The 17925-nt window shown below is 39.5% G+C and overlaps 1 protein-coding gene across 1 annotated transcript in view; it reads right to left on the bottom strand.

Moving 5' to 3' along the window:
* GPC6 (glypican 6) overlaps positions 1 to 17925 on the bottom strand; it is a 1277347-nt gene that overhangs the window by 92797 nt on the left and 1166625 nt on the right. Inside the window, exon 6 of the mRNA XM_055426553.2 lies at positions 10291 to 10434. Within this exon, the coding sequence (XP_055282528.1) occupies positions 10291 to 10434 (144 nt within the window). The remainder of the gene's footprint in view (positions 1 to 10290; positions 10435 to 17925) is intronic.

A 17925-nucleotide genomic window follows, 5' to 3' on the forward strand; every position in this document is an offset into this window, starting at 1 on the left:
AGCTCTTTGATTAAGTTCTAGTCACTTATACTTGGCTCGTATTATAGGACAATAAACAGTTGTTGAATGAGTGATGAAGTTTTCTTTTTTTTTCATATAAGATTTGTCTCAGAGTTGGAAAGAGTAATGAATCGATTCTTATCAACTTAAAAATCTTGCCTTGTTTTTTCCCTGGAGGTCCAGTGGTTAAGACTCCATGCTCTCAATGCAGGGGGTGTAGGTTTGATCCCTGGTTGTAGAACTAAGATCCCATATACCTTGTGGTGTGGCCAAAAAAATAAAATAAAAAAAATGATAGAAGCAGAAGAGATACTAGATCCTCTAGCAGTTTTAAATCATGATCCTTGGAGAACCTGGGTTCTGCGCAGCTGCCTCAAGGAGACCTGGAAAGGCTGGAAGGTGTTGAAAAGAGTGGTCAACTGGGCCATTTTAGCTCTAGTTCAAATTCAAAACAAAAACTTCATTTAAAAAAATCTTGTCTTGGTCATCTGTGTTGGAGGTTGACAATGTTTCTGTTTACAAATGTGTCCATTTTCAGTCTGTGTGTGACACAAAGGGACAAATGTTCCCGCTTTCTGGACAGCAAGCTTGGTCATGTGACCTGCTTTGGTCCCGTGACCAGATGGAAACACTGTGTTGTGGCCCTTCCGGGTGGAGACTTGACAGCCTCCTTGCCATGTTTTCTCTTTCCCCTGCTTGGGGGCTGCAACAGGCGATGTGCTCAGTCGCTCAGTCATGTCCAACTCTGCGACCCCACGAATTGTAGCCTGCCAGGTTCCTCTGTCCGTGGGATTTTCCAGGCAAGGATACTGAAGTAGGCTGCCATTTCTTACTCCAGGAGGGTAACAGGCGAAGCTCCAGATAATGGCTGCTCTGTCACCCTGCGTTGCGTCCTAGAGCGAGAGTACCGACCATGTGTGACTGACCCTCAGTCAAGTCAACGGTGGGCACTTGGTACCAACAAGAAATAAACTTGTGTTTTTGTGAGTCATTCTGGGGGTTGTTTGTCGCTGCTTCAGGACCTGGTTTGGCCCATCCAGATCAATACAGTATTGGAAAAGCTTCTAAAGATATTACACAAACCCAACTTTCAAAAAATTATTTGCTAGCCAGCAATATAAGTGGGGCTGCTACAGCTGTGGCTTCATTCCTTTACTGTCAGCATGTCTTTTTTTCTAATAGCTTGGTCAGTCTTTTAGATGCAAGAAAATACCCATGAAGTCAGAGCCTTTGACGGTAACGACCATGAATGAACTTAAGTAATAAAATTGTTGTGTATTGCAGATATGTTTCTACCTTTAGCATTTATGAAGAGAAGTCAATTTTCACTCAAACAGGTTTCTTTTCATCTGGTTTTCTCTACAATGTTTATGCCTGAGGTTTACTGCTGGCAGTAAAGAGTGTCCAAGTATGTTATGGGAATAGCCAAATTCCCAGTGCTTTAAAATGTATTCCATAGGCCCCAGAGTCAGTTAAAAGCTGATTGATTATACAGCAAACACATCAAAACTGGTATTTATGAAAAAATCCCATTTCTTCAGCTCTATCTCTCATAAGCCTGAACATCACATCTGGGAGTCATGGTGCAAATATCTCAGACAGCTATGAGAAAAATGACTGCAGCCTTTCCATAAGCTGCTCAATAATTTAATGAAAGAGCTACGTCCACTGATCCTGCTCATGAACATATATTTTACATGATATGGTTTGGGCAGTTTAGTATGACTTGTCTGTTCAGGTTTTCATCATCAAGTCACTGAAAACACCTATTACATAGATGCTGCTGCAGCTGCTAAGTCGCTTCAGTCGTGTCCGACTCTGTGCGACCCCATAGACGGCAGCCCACTAGCTCCCCTGTCCCTGGGATCCTCCAGGCAAGAACACTGGAGTGGGTTGCCATTTCCTTCTCCAATGTGTGAAAGTGAAAAGTGAAAGTGAAGTCGCTCAGTCTTGTCTGACTTTTAGCGACCCCATGGACTGTAGCCTATCATGGTCCTTCATCCATGGGATTTTCCAGGCAAGAGTACTGGAGTCGGGTGCCATTGCCTTCTCCTATTACACAAATGAATAAAGCACAAGTGATGGAAAGGAGTGTGCAGATATGAACTTTTTCATCGCATCAGTTCAAAACTGACAACATTTTTTTGTTTAATTTGTTTAAAATACGGGGCAAAGACGTCTGGCTTCAGAAAGGAAGACAAGCTATCAGATATGGCCTAGATCAAATATGTTACATTTGTTTAATATTTTCAATGTGCATATGTGGCAAATGATGATTCATCTGTTCACACCCTTGTTGTTTAGTTATCAAGTCGTGTCCAACTCTTTGCAACCCCATGGACTATAGCCTGCCAGGTTCCTCTGTCTATGGGGTTTTCCATACAAGAATGCTGGGCTGGGTTGCCATTTCCTTCTCCATGGGATCTTCCTGACCCAGGGATCAAACCCACGTCTCCTCCTTGGCAGCTGGATTCTTTACCACTGAGCCATCTGGGAAGCCCCATTTGTTAACATGACTTCCACATATTCTTTATTGGTGTAGTCTATCTCAGATTACAAAATCAAATTCCTACTTCCTCTAGGCTAACGTTTTATGACGCTCTGTATTAGATACACTTCCCTGGAGGAAACCTGGTGTGTCTAACTGGTTTGATAAACAATGCTATTTTGTAAACAGTCACTCCTGCCTTTTTGATGATGCTAGCACTAACAACATGTGTTAAGTCCCTAGTATTAGGGACCAACAACATGTGATGGAGACTGTATATGCTAGTTAGTTTTACTAAGTGCTACCCCACAGAGGAGAACTCAGTAAATACAAGATTGATTGATTGATACCCATAGAATGCATCATTTTGGGTTTAGCTGAAGTCAGGCATTCTGAAAGAAAACTTCATGTCTGAAGGGAAAAATAAGCATATCAACATACCATAAAATAGACATAAAATCTGTATAGCCATATTTGGGGCCTGAATGTGTAACATTTCATTTTTATGACATAGGGGTCAGCAAAGCTCTTGCTTAAATGTTTCTGAGGACAAAGGAGAGTTTAAAAACAGAGTTGAAAGTGGTTTTGTTGGTAACATTACCCCCCAAATGATTTCAGACCATTTGTACCTAAAGCAAGCTGTGCAAAATTTTTCCCCCTTTAAAACGTGTGGCCTGACTTCCTTGCTGGAATCCACATGAGCCTCTGTATGTGTCTTGAAGCAGTGGAGCGGAATGGGCTTCGGCATCTCTCAGGGACCAACGTAGCCAGCGGAGTGGACGTTTCTCCCCATGTCATACAGCCTGATGCAATTAAACACAGCCTTGCCTGAGCTGAAAGAAAGGTCTCTGTTTCTCCTGTTTTCACTGTTCTTCCACATTCCTGAAAGAAGAGATTCCCAAGGATATAAAACAGTCCCCTGTACATTGGGTGTGAGCTGAAAATTCCACAGAAGGGGCAGGCATTCCATCCAGGTTTCCAACACTGCATATCATTGAATTAGATGTGTGCTTCCTCCAAGCCCATGGAAGATGCTGACTATCCCAGAGATAAGCCATCATTTTACATGTGCATCTGATGACATTCCCCACTTGGGCTTCATCAACCACAAGCCTCTAAATGGAACAAAGACTGTATTGGGAGGCCTCCCCGGCCACGGCATGCTGCTGGTGTTGCCCAGAGAAGGGCAGAAATGGAGACTGAATAAGTTGGGTGGCTTGGCTTTAATGTTTTGTATTTTCTCCCTGCTTTGAAAGCTCGCTGTATTTTGCTGCTATGATTGCCAAGGGTTCATTGAAAAGGAAACTAGGGTGTCTCAGTGGGGGGTTTGCAGCCAACAGATACAGCAAGTTCGGGCAGGACTGAGCAGTTCGCAGTCTGAACGGAGTTGAGCAGTAGCTGTTTGTTTGCTGGGGTGAATGGGGCATAATTTATTCAGCTGCAGCAGAGACTGAAAGCCAATCTGGCCTTGACCCATTTATCTTTAGAAAACTAATTAAAGCACAGAATCTGGTTTACTGTTGTTACTGAGGTTTTAGCTTCTCCTGTTTGGGCCAAGCAAAGACTGAGGGTGTGTGTGTATGTCTCCGCATGTGTCTGTGTCTCGTTGCCGAGGTGGAAGATGGAAAATATCATTTTCACCTAAAGACAGCGACTGAGGCTCTAGATAATAAAGCAGTTTCTTAAACACAGCCTGACATCCTTTTGAAATGCAAAAGAGTGGATTAGCCGGATGCAGAATCCTTTGAGGTGACAATGAAATGCCATGGCAATTTAAAATGAACAACAGACAGTTTCCCTCATCCTTACAACCAAGACTTCCTAAATCACACCAAAATGGTCCCAAAGAGGCATGGAAGAACATTTTTATGACCAGCATTTTATTCCAAGACTGGGATTAACCATCAGGCAGGAAACGGCAGCCAGAAAGTGAATTGCTTTGTCCATTTTGCTTCCAAACCATAAGAAAAGTGTTCGGGTTCCCAGGACTTGGTGATATTTGCTAAGTACTTAAATTTATAGTTATTAATATTAACACCCGTGGCAGGCTCACACATTTCAGGAACTGCATTGTGTTTTTGGAAGAAACATATCCAGTAATAGATATTGGGGAGCCTAGCTAAAGAGGATTATAGGAGACAAGCAGAGAAGTCCAGCACAGTTGGGGAGTGGGTGGAGATGATGTTATGATCTACATTCTTTCCAATATGTTTAAGGACATTATTCTTCTTGGGGGAAACCATGAGGGTCATGATAACCATCAGATAAGGAGGTTGGACTAGGTCAACTGCCAGACAATCTGGAGATACCAAGAGAATGCTGCTGAGGGTTGGTTGGCACACTCTGTCAACTGGAGCCAGTTGAGTTTTATCAATTGAACCAGAGTAATAGAACCCTGACTTGTCCCACTACTGATGCTTTCCCCACTTTCCATTTAGCACCAGGAGACCTTAAGCTATCTGTCTTTCCTGTTCCTTCCTCAAGATCTTCCCTTCCAGAGTACTCCTGGAAGGAGTACCTTCCTTCAGATTTACCTTTAAACTTTCAGATTTACCTCTAACCTTTCTTCCCTTATCCAAACTGCCCTGGACTCCGAGACCTGGAATGATGAATAGGGATACTACAGAGGACATTTGCTTTTAAACACATGAATCTGAGAAGAAGAAATTTAGACATAGTGTTGCCACTGCCTGCATTGAGGGTCAGGCAGGCGTATGGCATCATGACATAGGTGTATGAATAAATTAATAAATGCATGAATAAATGAGTTCATCAGGTGAGAGGCATCTTCTCGTACAGGTCCATGATGCTAAGGAGGGCTCAGGTCTTTCTGAAGTGGTAGGACCAGCATGGAGTGGTATTATGAAAACCATTGCGTCCCATAACTATTTGATTATTATGATTAATATGGAAAGTCAGGTAGTATAACCTGGGCGTGCCTGTCCTCATCTCCAATACAAATTGCTCTGTCACGATAAATACCCAATGGTCTCTCCCTAAAAGGACTAAAACACATCAGTAAATTTGAGTAGGAGAAAAAAATAAACAAGCTGTATCACCAATATTCCTTACCCCCCTAAATTCTCTATGTTCCCAGCTAATGGAAAAATTAGCTCCTTAGGCATGAGAGTTGATGTTGGTTTGTTGTTATTATTAGGGAGGTAATTATTTGCTCAGCACAAGAAGAAAAAAGCCAATATATTGTATCAGGGAAGAGAGAGTTTTTCAGGCAAGCTACACATACTCTGAACGTAGGGACAGAATTTAAATTAGCCACCAAATGAGCTAGTAGTCTTCCACAAAGCTGAGACTGAAAACCTTGCCATTGAGAAAGAATACCAAAAAAGTTGTTAACCATAAATACCAAGCCGAGAGGACATCCCTAAACCCACTGGTCACATACAGTGTTCAATGTTTGCTCTCTGAACAATCTGGAAAGAGGAAGTGGAGGTGGGATTTCTCAGAAGCTCTCTGGAATGACCGTACAAAGACAAATGGGGATGAGAACAAGAATAAGACCAAAGCTTACACTATGTTGCATTGTCCTCCACACAATCCTCTGGGAAGCAAGAGGAAAACAAATTCAAAGGAAAAAGAAAGAGAGATTATTCTATACATAATAGTACAGCACAGGTATAACGTTTAGCTTTGCAGACTGGCTTTCCACCCACCACCGCTCCCAATTCCCTCAGAATGACAAGTAGAATATTCAGGAACCTGCACACATGGTATGATTGTTGAATACTTACTGGAGACCCATTGGTCTAACTCATTGCCAACTTGATTGAATTAACTTCCAAGTCTAGGTTTTTTTTTTTTTTAATCTACTTAAATAAAAAGTATACCTCTAAGACACACAATTTACTGTATTGTTACTATTGCTCTAACAAATCAGCTGGAGTAAAATAACTGACATTTTCTGCCCAAGCGTGCCCAGGGGTTGTATAGCATGTTGTGCGGTAATATTCTGAGCTGTACAACTCACCATCCTTAACAGAGGATGACCTGAAACACCGCACTATGGGCAGATCTTAAAAATCAAGCTATTTTTATGCTGATTCATTTTTACACTCTATACTTTCAGTGACGGTTGAGTGAAATTTTCTTTAAAGAAATAATTATTTTACGTTGAATTATTAACGGAATTCACAGGATGTAAATTTAAGAAAAAAAGAAAGAGAATCAATCTCTTCCTGATTTCAAATAAACACCCCTGGTCTATTTAATTGGAAATCCATAACAGTGGGCTGGGACAGAAGGACTACTAGAGTAAGTGGGGGTGATAGGAAAGAGACACGTGATAATGGGACCAGTTTGTTAATCAGATTAGTTGATGGCATTTTTATCTTGAACAAACCATAGCAGGAAGGACTGGAGCATTTTCTGATGAGTCAGCTTTCCATCAGCAGTGGAATTTATATCAGGATATTCATTCATTATGGGATGATAAAAATTACTTTACAATAGCATGTCTGAAAGCTATACCTAAACAATTTTTTTTGCCAGTATAAATTTGGAGGAACATATAGAGTGTTTCCTAATGATATAAAACAATTGACTGCCTTATAAAGGTAAGAAGAGACTAAATGATGCTATTGATATATTTTAAAGAGAGAGTTTTGTTTTCAATTATTTTATATAAGGTTTAGCAGCAGTTTACCCAGTTGGGGATTAGGAGATTTATTTCTAAAAACAATCCCCATAACTACCCCTTCATATAAAAAATAGCTTTATAATAGCTGGTATAAGAACATTTACCAATGGAACCCAAAGTTAATGCCACAGGTACTAATTTTAAATCGTAGTAGTATTCGATTCTCCAACAGTTTTACAGTTAAGTCATCTTCACTTTGGCAAAAGGGGCGGGGTGATTGGGATGGTCTTTGAGATGCTGTCCTTTTGAAGCATGTGTTCTGCTGAAACACTGAAAGAAATTAAAGGAAGTCTTTTCCAATTACCCTTCTTTTGGGGACACATGCTTCTTATAAATATTCAGGAAACATCGTTGCAGGAGAAAATTAAAACAGGAGTTAGGGAACATGAGATTTGTTCATAAACATTCCAAATAGGCAGTAATATCTGTCAGACCGAGCAGGACCCTTCACCTAAACATGCATCTTGAAGATGATTTTATCTGACTGATGCCCAGCACTGTCTGGCCAAGGGAACTGCTCCAACCTTTCCGCTATTCAGAGCTTTGTTGAACCCACAAAGGAAAGAAAACTTTGGAGGAAACAGTGGCTGCAAATGGAGATTCTGCTGTTAGCTTTGGAGCTAGCTTGTGTTTCTCAAGAATAACCTTGTATAGCTCCTGTTGACATGGGAGCAGTCCCTTGGCCTTAAGGGTGGAAAAGTAGCTCCAGGTTGGTTTATGACTGGCTGTGAATTACAAATTGCTGATTCTTACAATCTGGGAAGGAATTAGAATTTAATTGAATAAGAGATTAATAAAACTGTCATTCTCCCTTATAGAGCCTGGAGCTATACCTATGACGAAGTAAGTACTCCGTGCCGCTGGAGAATATTTTAGAATAAAATTGGCTTATTGATTTGAATTCGTATACACTGACTCTGGTCCTTATGGACTTTGAGTTTGAAAGTGAAAGTGTCAGTCGCTCAGTCATGTCCGACTCTTTGCGACTCCATGAACTGCTCCGTCCATGGAATTCTTCAGGCCAGAATACTGGAGTGGGTAGCCGTTCCCTTCTCCACGGGAGTATCTCTTGAGTTTAGTCTTTGTTTTTTCCTCATGATATGATTAACCATTGCTAATTCTTTTAAAAAATGATTAAATATACTCTAGGGGTGCATAAAATAGAAGGTCCTAAATTAATTTGCTATTTTCTAGGACTTCTCAAGACTCTTATATTTGGGGCATTTTGAGGATGACCAGTGAAGTTCCTTTTTAAAAGAAAAGGTTCAAATTCCAATTTTCATATCTACTAGATTTTAGACATCGTATGAAATTCTCAAAATATTGCTGTTTTATTCAAGCTGTACAGAATTGTATAAATACTGTTGCCTTGGGAAGAGTATTTTTCTCGCTCTACTTACTCTGTTTGAATGTGTGTGTGTGTGTGTGTGTGTGTATCTTTCCTGGGAGGAGAGAAGACTGTGCTTCTGTTTCAAAGGCAAAAAAATTAATTAGTAGTCATAGATGTCATTATATTGTTCAAAATCAATGCAGTTTTAACTAAGTGGATAATGTACTTCATTTGTTTTCCAATTTTATTTTCCTGTGGTAAGAACATTTAACCTGAGATCTAGCCTCTTAACCAATACAGTACTGTTATCTACAGTACAATGACTGTACCGCAGATACAGCTTTGGAGAAACCTTACTAATCTTGCATTGTGCCTAGTTCTGAAAGTAGAGTTTATAAAAATTCTGAAAAGCCTGAATTGGTTCAATAATTATGCAGAGCCAACTGAAATAGGAAAGGAAAAAAAGAAGGAAAGAGAGACACGGGGAGGTCAAGCCCATACTCATAAACTGCTTTGGTTAAAAGGATCTTGGCACATAAAGGAATTTATAAAATGAAAATGCAAACAATGGAATCTAATGAAACCATTGTTTTGTTGAAAAGAAAAAAAGGTGACTAACTTTTCCTGAAATTGTGGATGGACCATAGATATAACTAAGGTAAAGTACAAAGGTGAAGCAATTACCCAGATTATCCCTTTGGCAAAACCTACACTGAAGAGGGAGTTTTACTTGCTAATAAATAGTAATAAATTTATAACATAATTTAGTGGTTAATGACTCCACTTACCCCTTCACATTGGTGCTTCCTGGATAGGTCTTTGTGTTGTAAGTACATTTGATTTTTATAGAGAGAAATGCTGAAATTACTTATTATGAGGTCAAATGCTACCAATTTAATCTTACAAGTTCTACACTGTAGACGGATATTAACTAAAATGATAATTTATAACAGTGACTAATAAAAGTATTTTCATAACCAGAAACCCTTGAGATCTGAGTTTATATGACATAATCAGATGTGGTTCAAGTGTTTATGACCTTAAGGCTTTTATCTGTTAATTTTACATCAAGATAATTGGCAAAGCAACATTAACAGCGCTAACAATTACAGGTATATAAATTGTTTATACTGCTATAAATTGTATTGAAAACAGTCAGGCAGTATTTCTTGGAAATTATGAGCTTTTCATTTTTATAGCAAAATTTGATATCTGAAACACATTAAAAATCATGTTTACTCTATTTACGGTTTTAATCTCCAAGTAAATGGCTTCAATGATAGATGTTTGGTCCCCTGACACACATTTAAATGGATCAAAGAGTGACTATTTCTAAGGATTTCAACTTTTAAAAGACACACAAAAAATAAAAAAAAATAGTAGTAATATTGATTTGGAGTCTTTTGGCAAGGTATTTTCAAACAGAAAACTTTACATAAGAGGAACATTTATAATAAAATTACACTGTATCATAATTGAATAAATAACTAAAGTAGATGAATAAGAAATGTGCTATTGTAATTATATCTCTGGAAGACATTGTAACGTAGCCTTCACATTAATATTTCAGAAGAAATATGGAGTTGAAAATCTGGTCATTGGATGAGTGGATTAACAGTGATAAGACTTCTTAAATAACCTAATTCTTGACCTAAAAGGAAGATCTCATTACTTTTCAATATTCTAATTAAGATCAGGAGCAGATATAAGGCTGAGATGACTTTTACAACCAACTTTTTCAGAATCCCATCATGTCTTCTGAAGAATAACCTTGGTAACAGAAAGTGGCCATGATGACCATCAATCCGGGGGACTCACCAGCCGGTCCAAGCTTGTGCCCGCAGCAGTGGTTGGTCTTTCCTCAGGATTGTAAGGCCTGAATCGTGTATTAAAATTTTCAGGAGCTGAGCGAGCAGATCTGAGAGCTGGAGCAGGTTTGGGTTGGCCACATCCCTGAAATACCTGGAAGAACCATTGAAAGATTAAGAAGTTACACAAGGAGTTTCTGCTTAGAGCATTCAGTGCACTGGCTTCCACATTTTGTATGGAACTCTTATCTCCAAAAACACTAACTCTGAAACCTGCTGCTGCTGCTGCTGCTAAGTCACTTCAGTCGTGTCCGACTCTGTGTGACCCCATAGACGGAAGCCCAAATACAAACACCAGTGAAACAGAGTTACCCCATCAGAGCGACTGACTTATAACCTGACTCTCATTTTCAACATATACAGTCAATCCTCATTACTTATGGATTCTATTTTTGTGAATTTGCCTACAGTTGACCCTCTCCTGGTTTTGATCCCTGGGTTGGAAATATCCCTTGAAGAAGGGAATGGTAACCCATTCCAGTATTCTTGCCTAGGAAATCCCATGGACAGAGGAGCCTGGCAGGCTACAGTCCACGGGGTTGTAAACAGTTGGATGTGACTGAGTGACTACACTTTCACTTTAAACTAATCCTCTCCACATCTATGGGCTTCCCTGTGGCTCAGTTGGGAAAGAATCCACCTGCAATGCAGGAGACCTCGGTTTGACCCCTGGGTTGGGAAGATCCCCTGGAGAAGGGAAAAGCTACTGGCCTGGAGAATTCCATGGACTAAAGAGTCAGAAACAACTGAGCGACTTTCACTTGACTTTCACTTCACTTCTCCATATCCACGGGTTTCGAATCTGCAAATTCAACCAACCTCAGATCGAATTCGATTTTGAGATCTGCAGGGGTTCCTGGAACTAGTCTTCTGCAGATAGTGAGGGAAGACTGTACTCATTAAAATTAATTTGTAACACCCCCCACCCCGAACAAAAATTCAAATGTCTTCAGACATCGGCAGAGAGGCCAAGTTCATCTTTCCAGCTGAAGCAGTCTAACAAGGCAAAGCTCTGCCTTCTTGATTCAGCTCTTAAACTGTAAATGTAAACTCTTAAATCATCTCGTTGGTAATATATTTAAAGCCACATTTTTTGTGTGTGCTTTACTAATACTTGGTGATTTCCCTTTTTAAAACAGCTCCCAACTGTAGCATTGAAGTTCTGTCTAGTTCCTAAGGCTATGATATGCCCTATGGACAAAACTGTGTTTTAGATAAACTTCATTCAAGTATGAGTTATGGTACACTTGACTATGAATTCAATGTTAATGAACCAATAATATGTATCAAATAAGGTGTCTTTCAGGAGAGACACATAAAATAAGGTTATATGCATTGACTGGTGAAAATGTGACAAAAAGCTTGAAAGAGAGGTTGAGTGGGATGGATTGGTGTACTGGGATTGACCTACATACACCACTATGTATAAAATAGATAACTAATGAAAATCTACTGCATAGAACAGAGAACTCCCCTCAGTGCTCTGTGTGACCTAAATGGGAAGGAAGTCCAAAAAAGAGGGGATATACATGTATGTATAGTTGATTGACTTTGCCATATAATAGAAACTAACACACTATAAAGCACTGTAAAGCAACTATACTCCAATTTTTAGAAAAAAAGGCTTGTAGGAACTTAACCCTATATTTCTCATGGGAGCAATGGTTCAGTATTTGCTAATTCAGGGTCTGCGGTGACTTATAGAACATAACTATGCAAACAATGAGAATCGACTATATTAAACATGGAATGATTTCTGGATTAAAGAAATGTCCCAGATATTTTCATGTCCTTGAATTTGTCATTCAAGAAACATTTGTTTGGGATTCTTGTTACTGATACAAATGTACCTCATGTACAGCGTGCATGTGTGCTCAGTTATGAACTGACTCTTTGCAACCCCATGGACTATAGCCTTCCAGGTTCCTCTGTCCATGGGATTCTCCAGGCAAGAATACTGGAATGGGTTGCCATTTCCTTTTCCAGGGGATCTTCCTGACCCAGGGCTCGAACTTGAGTCTCCTGAATTGGCAGGCGGATTCTTTACCATTGAGCCACCTGGGAAGCCCCTCATTTATAACATATAAAGCCAAATAACTTGAGTGTCTCCCCTTTGAATAATGAAAACCTTTACTGGAAGAATTCTTTGAAAACACTCTCTTGAGCCACAGTGAAGAAATAGGACAAGAAAATGTGGATAAATTCCCTAGAATGACAGATCCTTCTAATTTTGTTGTTGACAGCTGTTCATGTCACAATTAGGCTTGCCATGGGAAATCAAACATTCTATTGTAATGATCTCAGGGACTGAGCTGCTAGTTCTTTTCCACAGTGATTTCACTTGGGGTGCTGTGGGAATACCTCCTTTGCTAGTTTTAGAAGCTTTGTACTCTCTGCTGGTTATCCAGAGATAATCCCTTTGCCAGGATTACAGGAAATCTAGTCACATTTCCAGGAAGTTTTGATGAAGTTTAACTTTGCCTTTCTTTCTGCACAGGAGATGGTTCTACCCTGGACACTTTCTTTAGTAAGCTTTTCGGGACTATTAATGTCATCCGATTCTTAATGCACACGGGTGTGTTGAGAATGCATTCCTTCTGGTTTTGTTATTTGATTCTGTGTTGTTTAACTCTAAAATACACGTTTTTCATTAGGCATTTTATGGGATTTCACTGAAGTACACAGAGGGCTCCTGGGTGTCATTCCCAATGACAAATTCCAACTTGAGACACAATTCATTTAGTTGTTCCATGAGAGCTGACTTCTCCTTTGTTGTATTCAAAAATTCTCCTTCTACTCAGCACTTTCAGAGCGGGCGCACTTTGTCTCGGCATTCTTCAAGACTGGTGTTAGCACGCTATTGATTCTTCTTCTCTCACAGTTTCTGAAGCTGATGGTGTAAACTGGTGTGATAAAGATAGTGGACCCCTTTCTCCCTAGTGCTAAATCACTTCCCAGCGGCAAGGTCATGGCTGATGGAGGGCATTAACATTTCCAAAGCTCCAGGTTTCAGTTGAGTGTGCTATTCTGGATCGCTTTGAAAATGACAGCTGACTTTTAAAAAGTAGAAAGCCTAGGGCCAAACAATATTAATGGCCTTGCTGAGATTTCTTGAAGCTGCTGCACGTAAAGAGTTAACAGACCTTCTTAATTTGCCCTTGGGAAGAGGCTGGCTCACTGGTTTAAGTTAAATCAAAGGAACAAGAAATGCCCTGGAAGAATATTAGTGCCCCAAGGGAGATATTTCATTGTAACAGAAAACTTTACCACTTGTTTGATTTTTTTTTTTTGAGAGTGCTAATTATGATAATAGAATGTGGTTAAGTCGATATAGTTTTCTGCTCGTGGCTTTCTGTTAATAAATCAGGTTTGGATTTTGAAGATGAATTCAGTGCAGAAATTGCTGGGTCTATGATCTATGATCCAAATTGAAGAAGATAAAGACTTCTAATCATTATGGAAACAACACCTAACCCCATAATAAGGCGAAGACCCACACAGAAATCTGTCACAATATGTAAAGATATGAATCGTGAAGGGCCTTCAACCCAGCTTCTAGTTCAGTTCAGTCACTCCGTAGTGTCCGACTCTTTGCAGTCCCATGGACTGCAGCATGCTAGGCTTCCCTGTCCATCACCAACTCTCAGAGCTTGCTCAATCTCATGTCCATCGAGTCGGTGATGCCATCCAACCATCTCGTCCTCTCTCATCCCCTTCTCCCGCCTTCAATCTTTCCCAGCATCAGAGTCTTTTCCAAGGAGTCAGTTCTTTGCATCAGAAGGCCAAAGTATTGGAGTTTCAGCTTCAGCATCAGTCCTTCCAATGAATATTCAGGACGGATTTCCTTTAGGATTGACTGGATCTCCTTGCAGTCCAAGGGACTTTCAAGAGTCTTCTCCAACACCACAGTTCCAAAGGATCAATTCTTCGGTGCTCAGCTTTCTTTCTAGTTCAACTCTCACATCCATCCATACTGGAAAAACCACAGCTTTGACTAGATGGACCTTAGAATAAGGGAATTGTTTTAAGAGCTATTCTTTAGTGTGGAAGTGCCAAGCTTAAGGATGGAGAACTGATTTTCAGAAATTTATAAAACCTAAACACACACACTCACACACACACAAAGGAGATCAGAGCATCAGCTCACCTTTTCCTTGCTAGAGAATGATTTAAAATACCTTGATTCTCATGCATAGAATGTACCTTAAACAACATATCCATCAAATAACTTAGATGGCATATAAAACGAAAATTAATAATTTTGTTGTTACTACATGTAATCGGTTAGCTAGACAAATATTTTTAAAACATGGGTTTCATGAGGTGGTTGACAAAAGGGATTCAGAACATTTGGACTGTCTCTGACAATTTTCTGAGCCTGCTACAGCAGCAGGCTAGGTACAATTCTATGGCTCCTGAAGTTCAGGGCTATATTACTACAAAGGAACAATGAGCCTTATTCTTCTTGCTCTGGGTGCCCCAGTATTTTGTATTTTGAATAAGGGTAGAAACAGATGAGGAATAATGTGGGGATAAAGGTCTTCAGTTAAAAGTCCGTATATCAAGTCTCCCCCCAAGTAATGGTTAGAACTAGAGATGCAGATTTGGGTTATTGGCCTAAAGATTTAAAATCTTTAGGTATTTAAAATCCTGAAGCTGGCTGTACTCACCAAGGCTAGGTATCCAGACAGGTGGCAGGAGGGGCTGAAGACAGCCCAGGGTCAAGTCAACATTCAGAGGACCTCCCTGAACCTTAGTTTCTTCCTCTGACAAATGGGAATAATATTATTTACCACACAGACAGACTGTGAGAATAAAATGCAATAATACCTAAGGCAGGAAAACAGAAGCCAATGTCTGGAAAAGTAAGTCCTCAATAATAATTAGCTAATTCTATCATTCTGTGATCAGTTCTTTCCAGTTCCATTTTCTGAATAAGGAGACTCAAGGGGGAAAAACGTCTGGACTGATGTTTCTTCAGTGTCTTCTGCAAAAAATTATTTCCTGGGCTGCTAACAGCTGTTACATAAGCAATGGATTCCATGTGTCAATGTTAAATGAGGTACCTTAGCAGGGCTTCATCAGGCTAACATGTGTTCTGACTCATCCAAAGGGAGAAGCCCATGAGTGTTTTCCAAAACTATCTGGCCAAGGGTTCTCCAGGAAGTCCTCATGAGGTGTTCCAGGGAACACACCGGGACACGCTGGGAAGTCTGCTTTGATTAATCAAGAGGAGAACTGATTCAGATGTAACTGCATTTAACTAGAGGTCTTTGTGAAGCCATTTTTCCCCTCCACTACCTTTGAGAGAAGAAATACTGTTTTGAGACACTAAAGTTCTTCTCTTTACGATAAAAATTTCCAGAGGATATGGCTGCAGGCTAAGCCATCTCATTGTGGAACAAATCATTAGCTTAGCTCCTCAAAGAAATAGAATCATTATTACCTCCTGCCTAGCTCCCTCCAAGGGATGTTGAAAGGGAAAATTAGATCATTCGGAAAAGTATTTGGAAGCCCCAGTGTAGACAGATGCTACAGATGTACAAAGGAATTATCCTTCCCATGAGGCAGACTCATGAAACCTGTGGATTTCAGGAAGATATCTGGCTTGAGAATCCTCTCTCTTAAGAGGATTACTAAGATAACATCTCTGAAGTATGTTGGTATTCTGAGATGAGAGAAGTTGACGTTAAAGATAGAAAGTGCTGAAAGATGAGGCATTTTATTGTTTGGGCAAACAAGAGAGAGGGGTATGGTGAAAACAGGTTGGAGGGCTGTTTTAGGGCTCTAAGTACAAGTATTTTTTCTTTAAGATATCGCAGCATCTTAACATATTTCTTTAAAATAACAACATGGTGTATATTTTTCAGAGGTGTCCATAGCTTTACACTGCTCCGTCTCCTTTATCTTCTGCAGGTTGGTCACACATTCACCAAACTCATTACTGGCAATCTGAGAAGCAACAGCTGTACACCAGCCCTGTTGCAGTCCCTGAGTTGGGTTTTTTTTGTTTGTTTGTTTTTGTTTTTAAATTTATCTTCTAAGTTTCTACTCAGTGGAGTTTTTATTCTGGTAGGAAGAATGTTGCTATTCCCATAACCATTTTGAAATTTGCAAATAGATAACTAATCATGTAGATTAGTAGAGGTGATAGTCCATGCTACCTAGATTTAATTGGACTTGATGTTTTGAGAGTAAGTGATGCTTTACTTACTTATTAGATTCTAATTTACATTAGAGTGTTAATGAATGAACTATTTGTTAGATGACCACTTGGGGAATTCGAATCTATCCCATTTGTTCCCAAGGAAACAGAAGCTAATATATCTGATGGTCTCCACATATATTTTGTGCAAGTGTGGTCACAATTTTCTTGAGAGACAAGTGGAAGAGGAAGGTCACCAATAAGAGTCTAAAAGCTTGGAGTCCTGGTTTCAGTCTTCCGCTTTATACCTGTGTGATCCAGGATGTGAAGAAGAATGCTGCTCTGAGGATACAATGATATAATGCTTAGAAAAGATACTGAAGCAGTGATGTAAAAAGATGTATAATTATTTTACTGAAGTTCTCTGTAATTAAATACAACAATGTGTGTGTGTGTGTGTGTGTGTGTGTGTGTGTATGCGTGCACACTCTCAGCTGCTCACTCATGTCCTATTCTTTTGGGACCCAAGGACTATAGTGTTCCAGGCTCCTCTGTCCATGGAATTCTCCAAGTAAGAATACTGGAGTGGGTTGCCATTTCTTTCAGGGGATCTTCCGACCCAGGCTTAGAACCCATGTCTCCTACTTGGCAGGCAAATTCTTTACCACTGAGCCACCTGGGAATCTATAATTAATAGGACAATAACAGGTAACAAATCAAATCTAGGGACTATGCAGAGTGATGCATGCATAATTTAAGCTCTATGAAGAATAGGATCTTATACACTTTGTTCACCATTATACCCTAGAATCTATTCCTAGCACATAGTATGTGTTTTAAAAAAATCAGAAATGAAAGCTTATGAATAAATACAATTTTTAGTTATAATCTCTGCCTTTTGCAAACATTTATTGAAGGTAGTTAGGAAGGAGATTTCTGCAATGAGAAAGAGAAGACAGGAAAGGAAAGAGAAATAATACTTATTGAAAATGTCTAAGATGGAGCAGAGTCAGGCCTATGGGTTTCATATACTTACCTCAGCAGTGAATTATCTCAAAATAAAAGTTGAAGACTTCTTCCTTAGGATTCAGAAAATGCAATGAATGCTGCATCCACATTTTAAAAAAGATATTTTCCTTACTCCATTTACTGTGCCAACTTAAAGCAAAACCAAATGACCAACTTGGTTAAACTGATAGTTAGAACTAAAAAATCTGGTTTCTTTTCTTCTTTATTTCTTTTAAAAACTGAAATATAGCTGTGCCAATTTCTGCTCTACAGAAAAGCGACTTGGTTTACACATATATACATTCTTTTTTAAAATATTCTTTTCCATGGTGGTTTATCCTTGAGATTGGATACAGTTCCCAGACTATAAGGTAAGACCTTGTTGTTTAAAAAAATCTGGTTTCTTTTTTATCTGATAATAGATACTCATGG

The sequence above is a fragment of the Moschus berezovskii genome, chromosome 13, assembly GCF_049115385.1.
Source record: "Moschus berezovskii isolate FMDL1 chromosome 13, NW_MosBer_1.0, whole genome shotgun sequence".
Lineage (NCBI taxonomy): Eukaryota > Metazoa > Chordata > Mammalia > Artiodactyla > Moschidae > Moschus > Moschus berezovskii.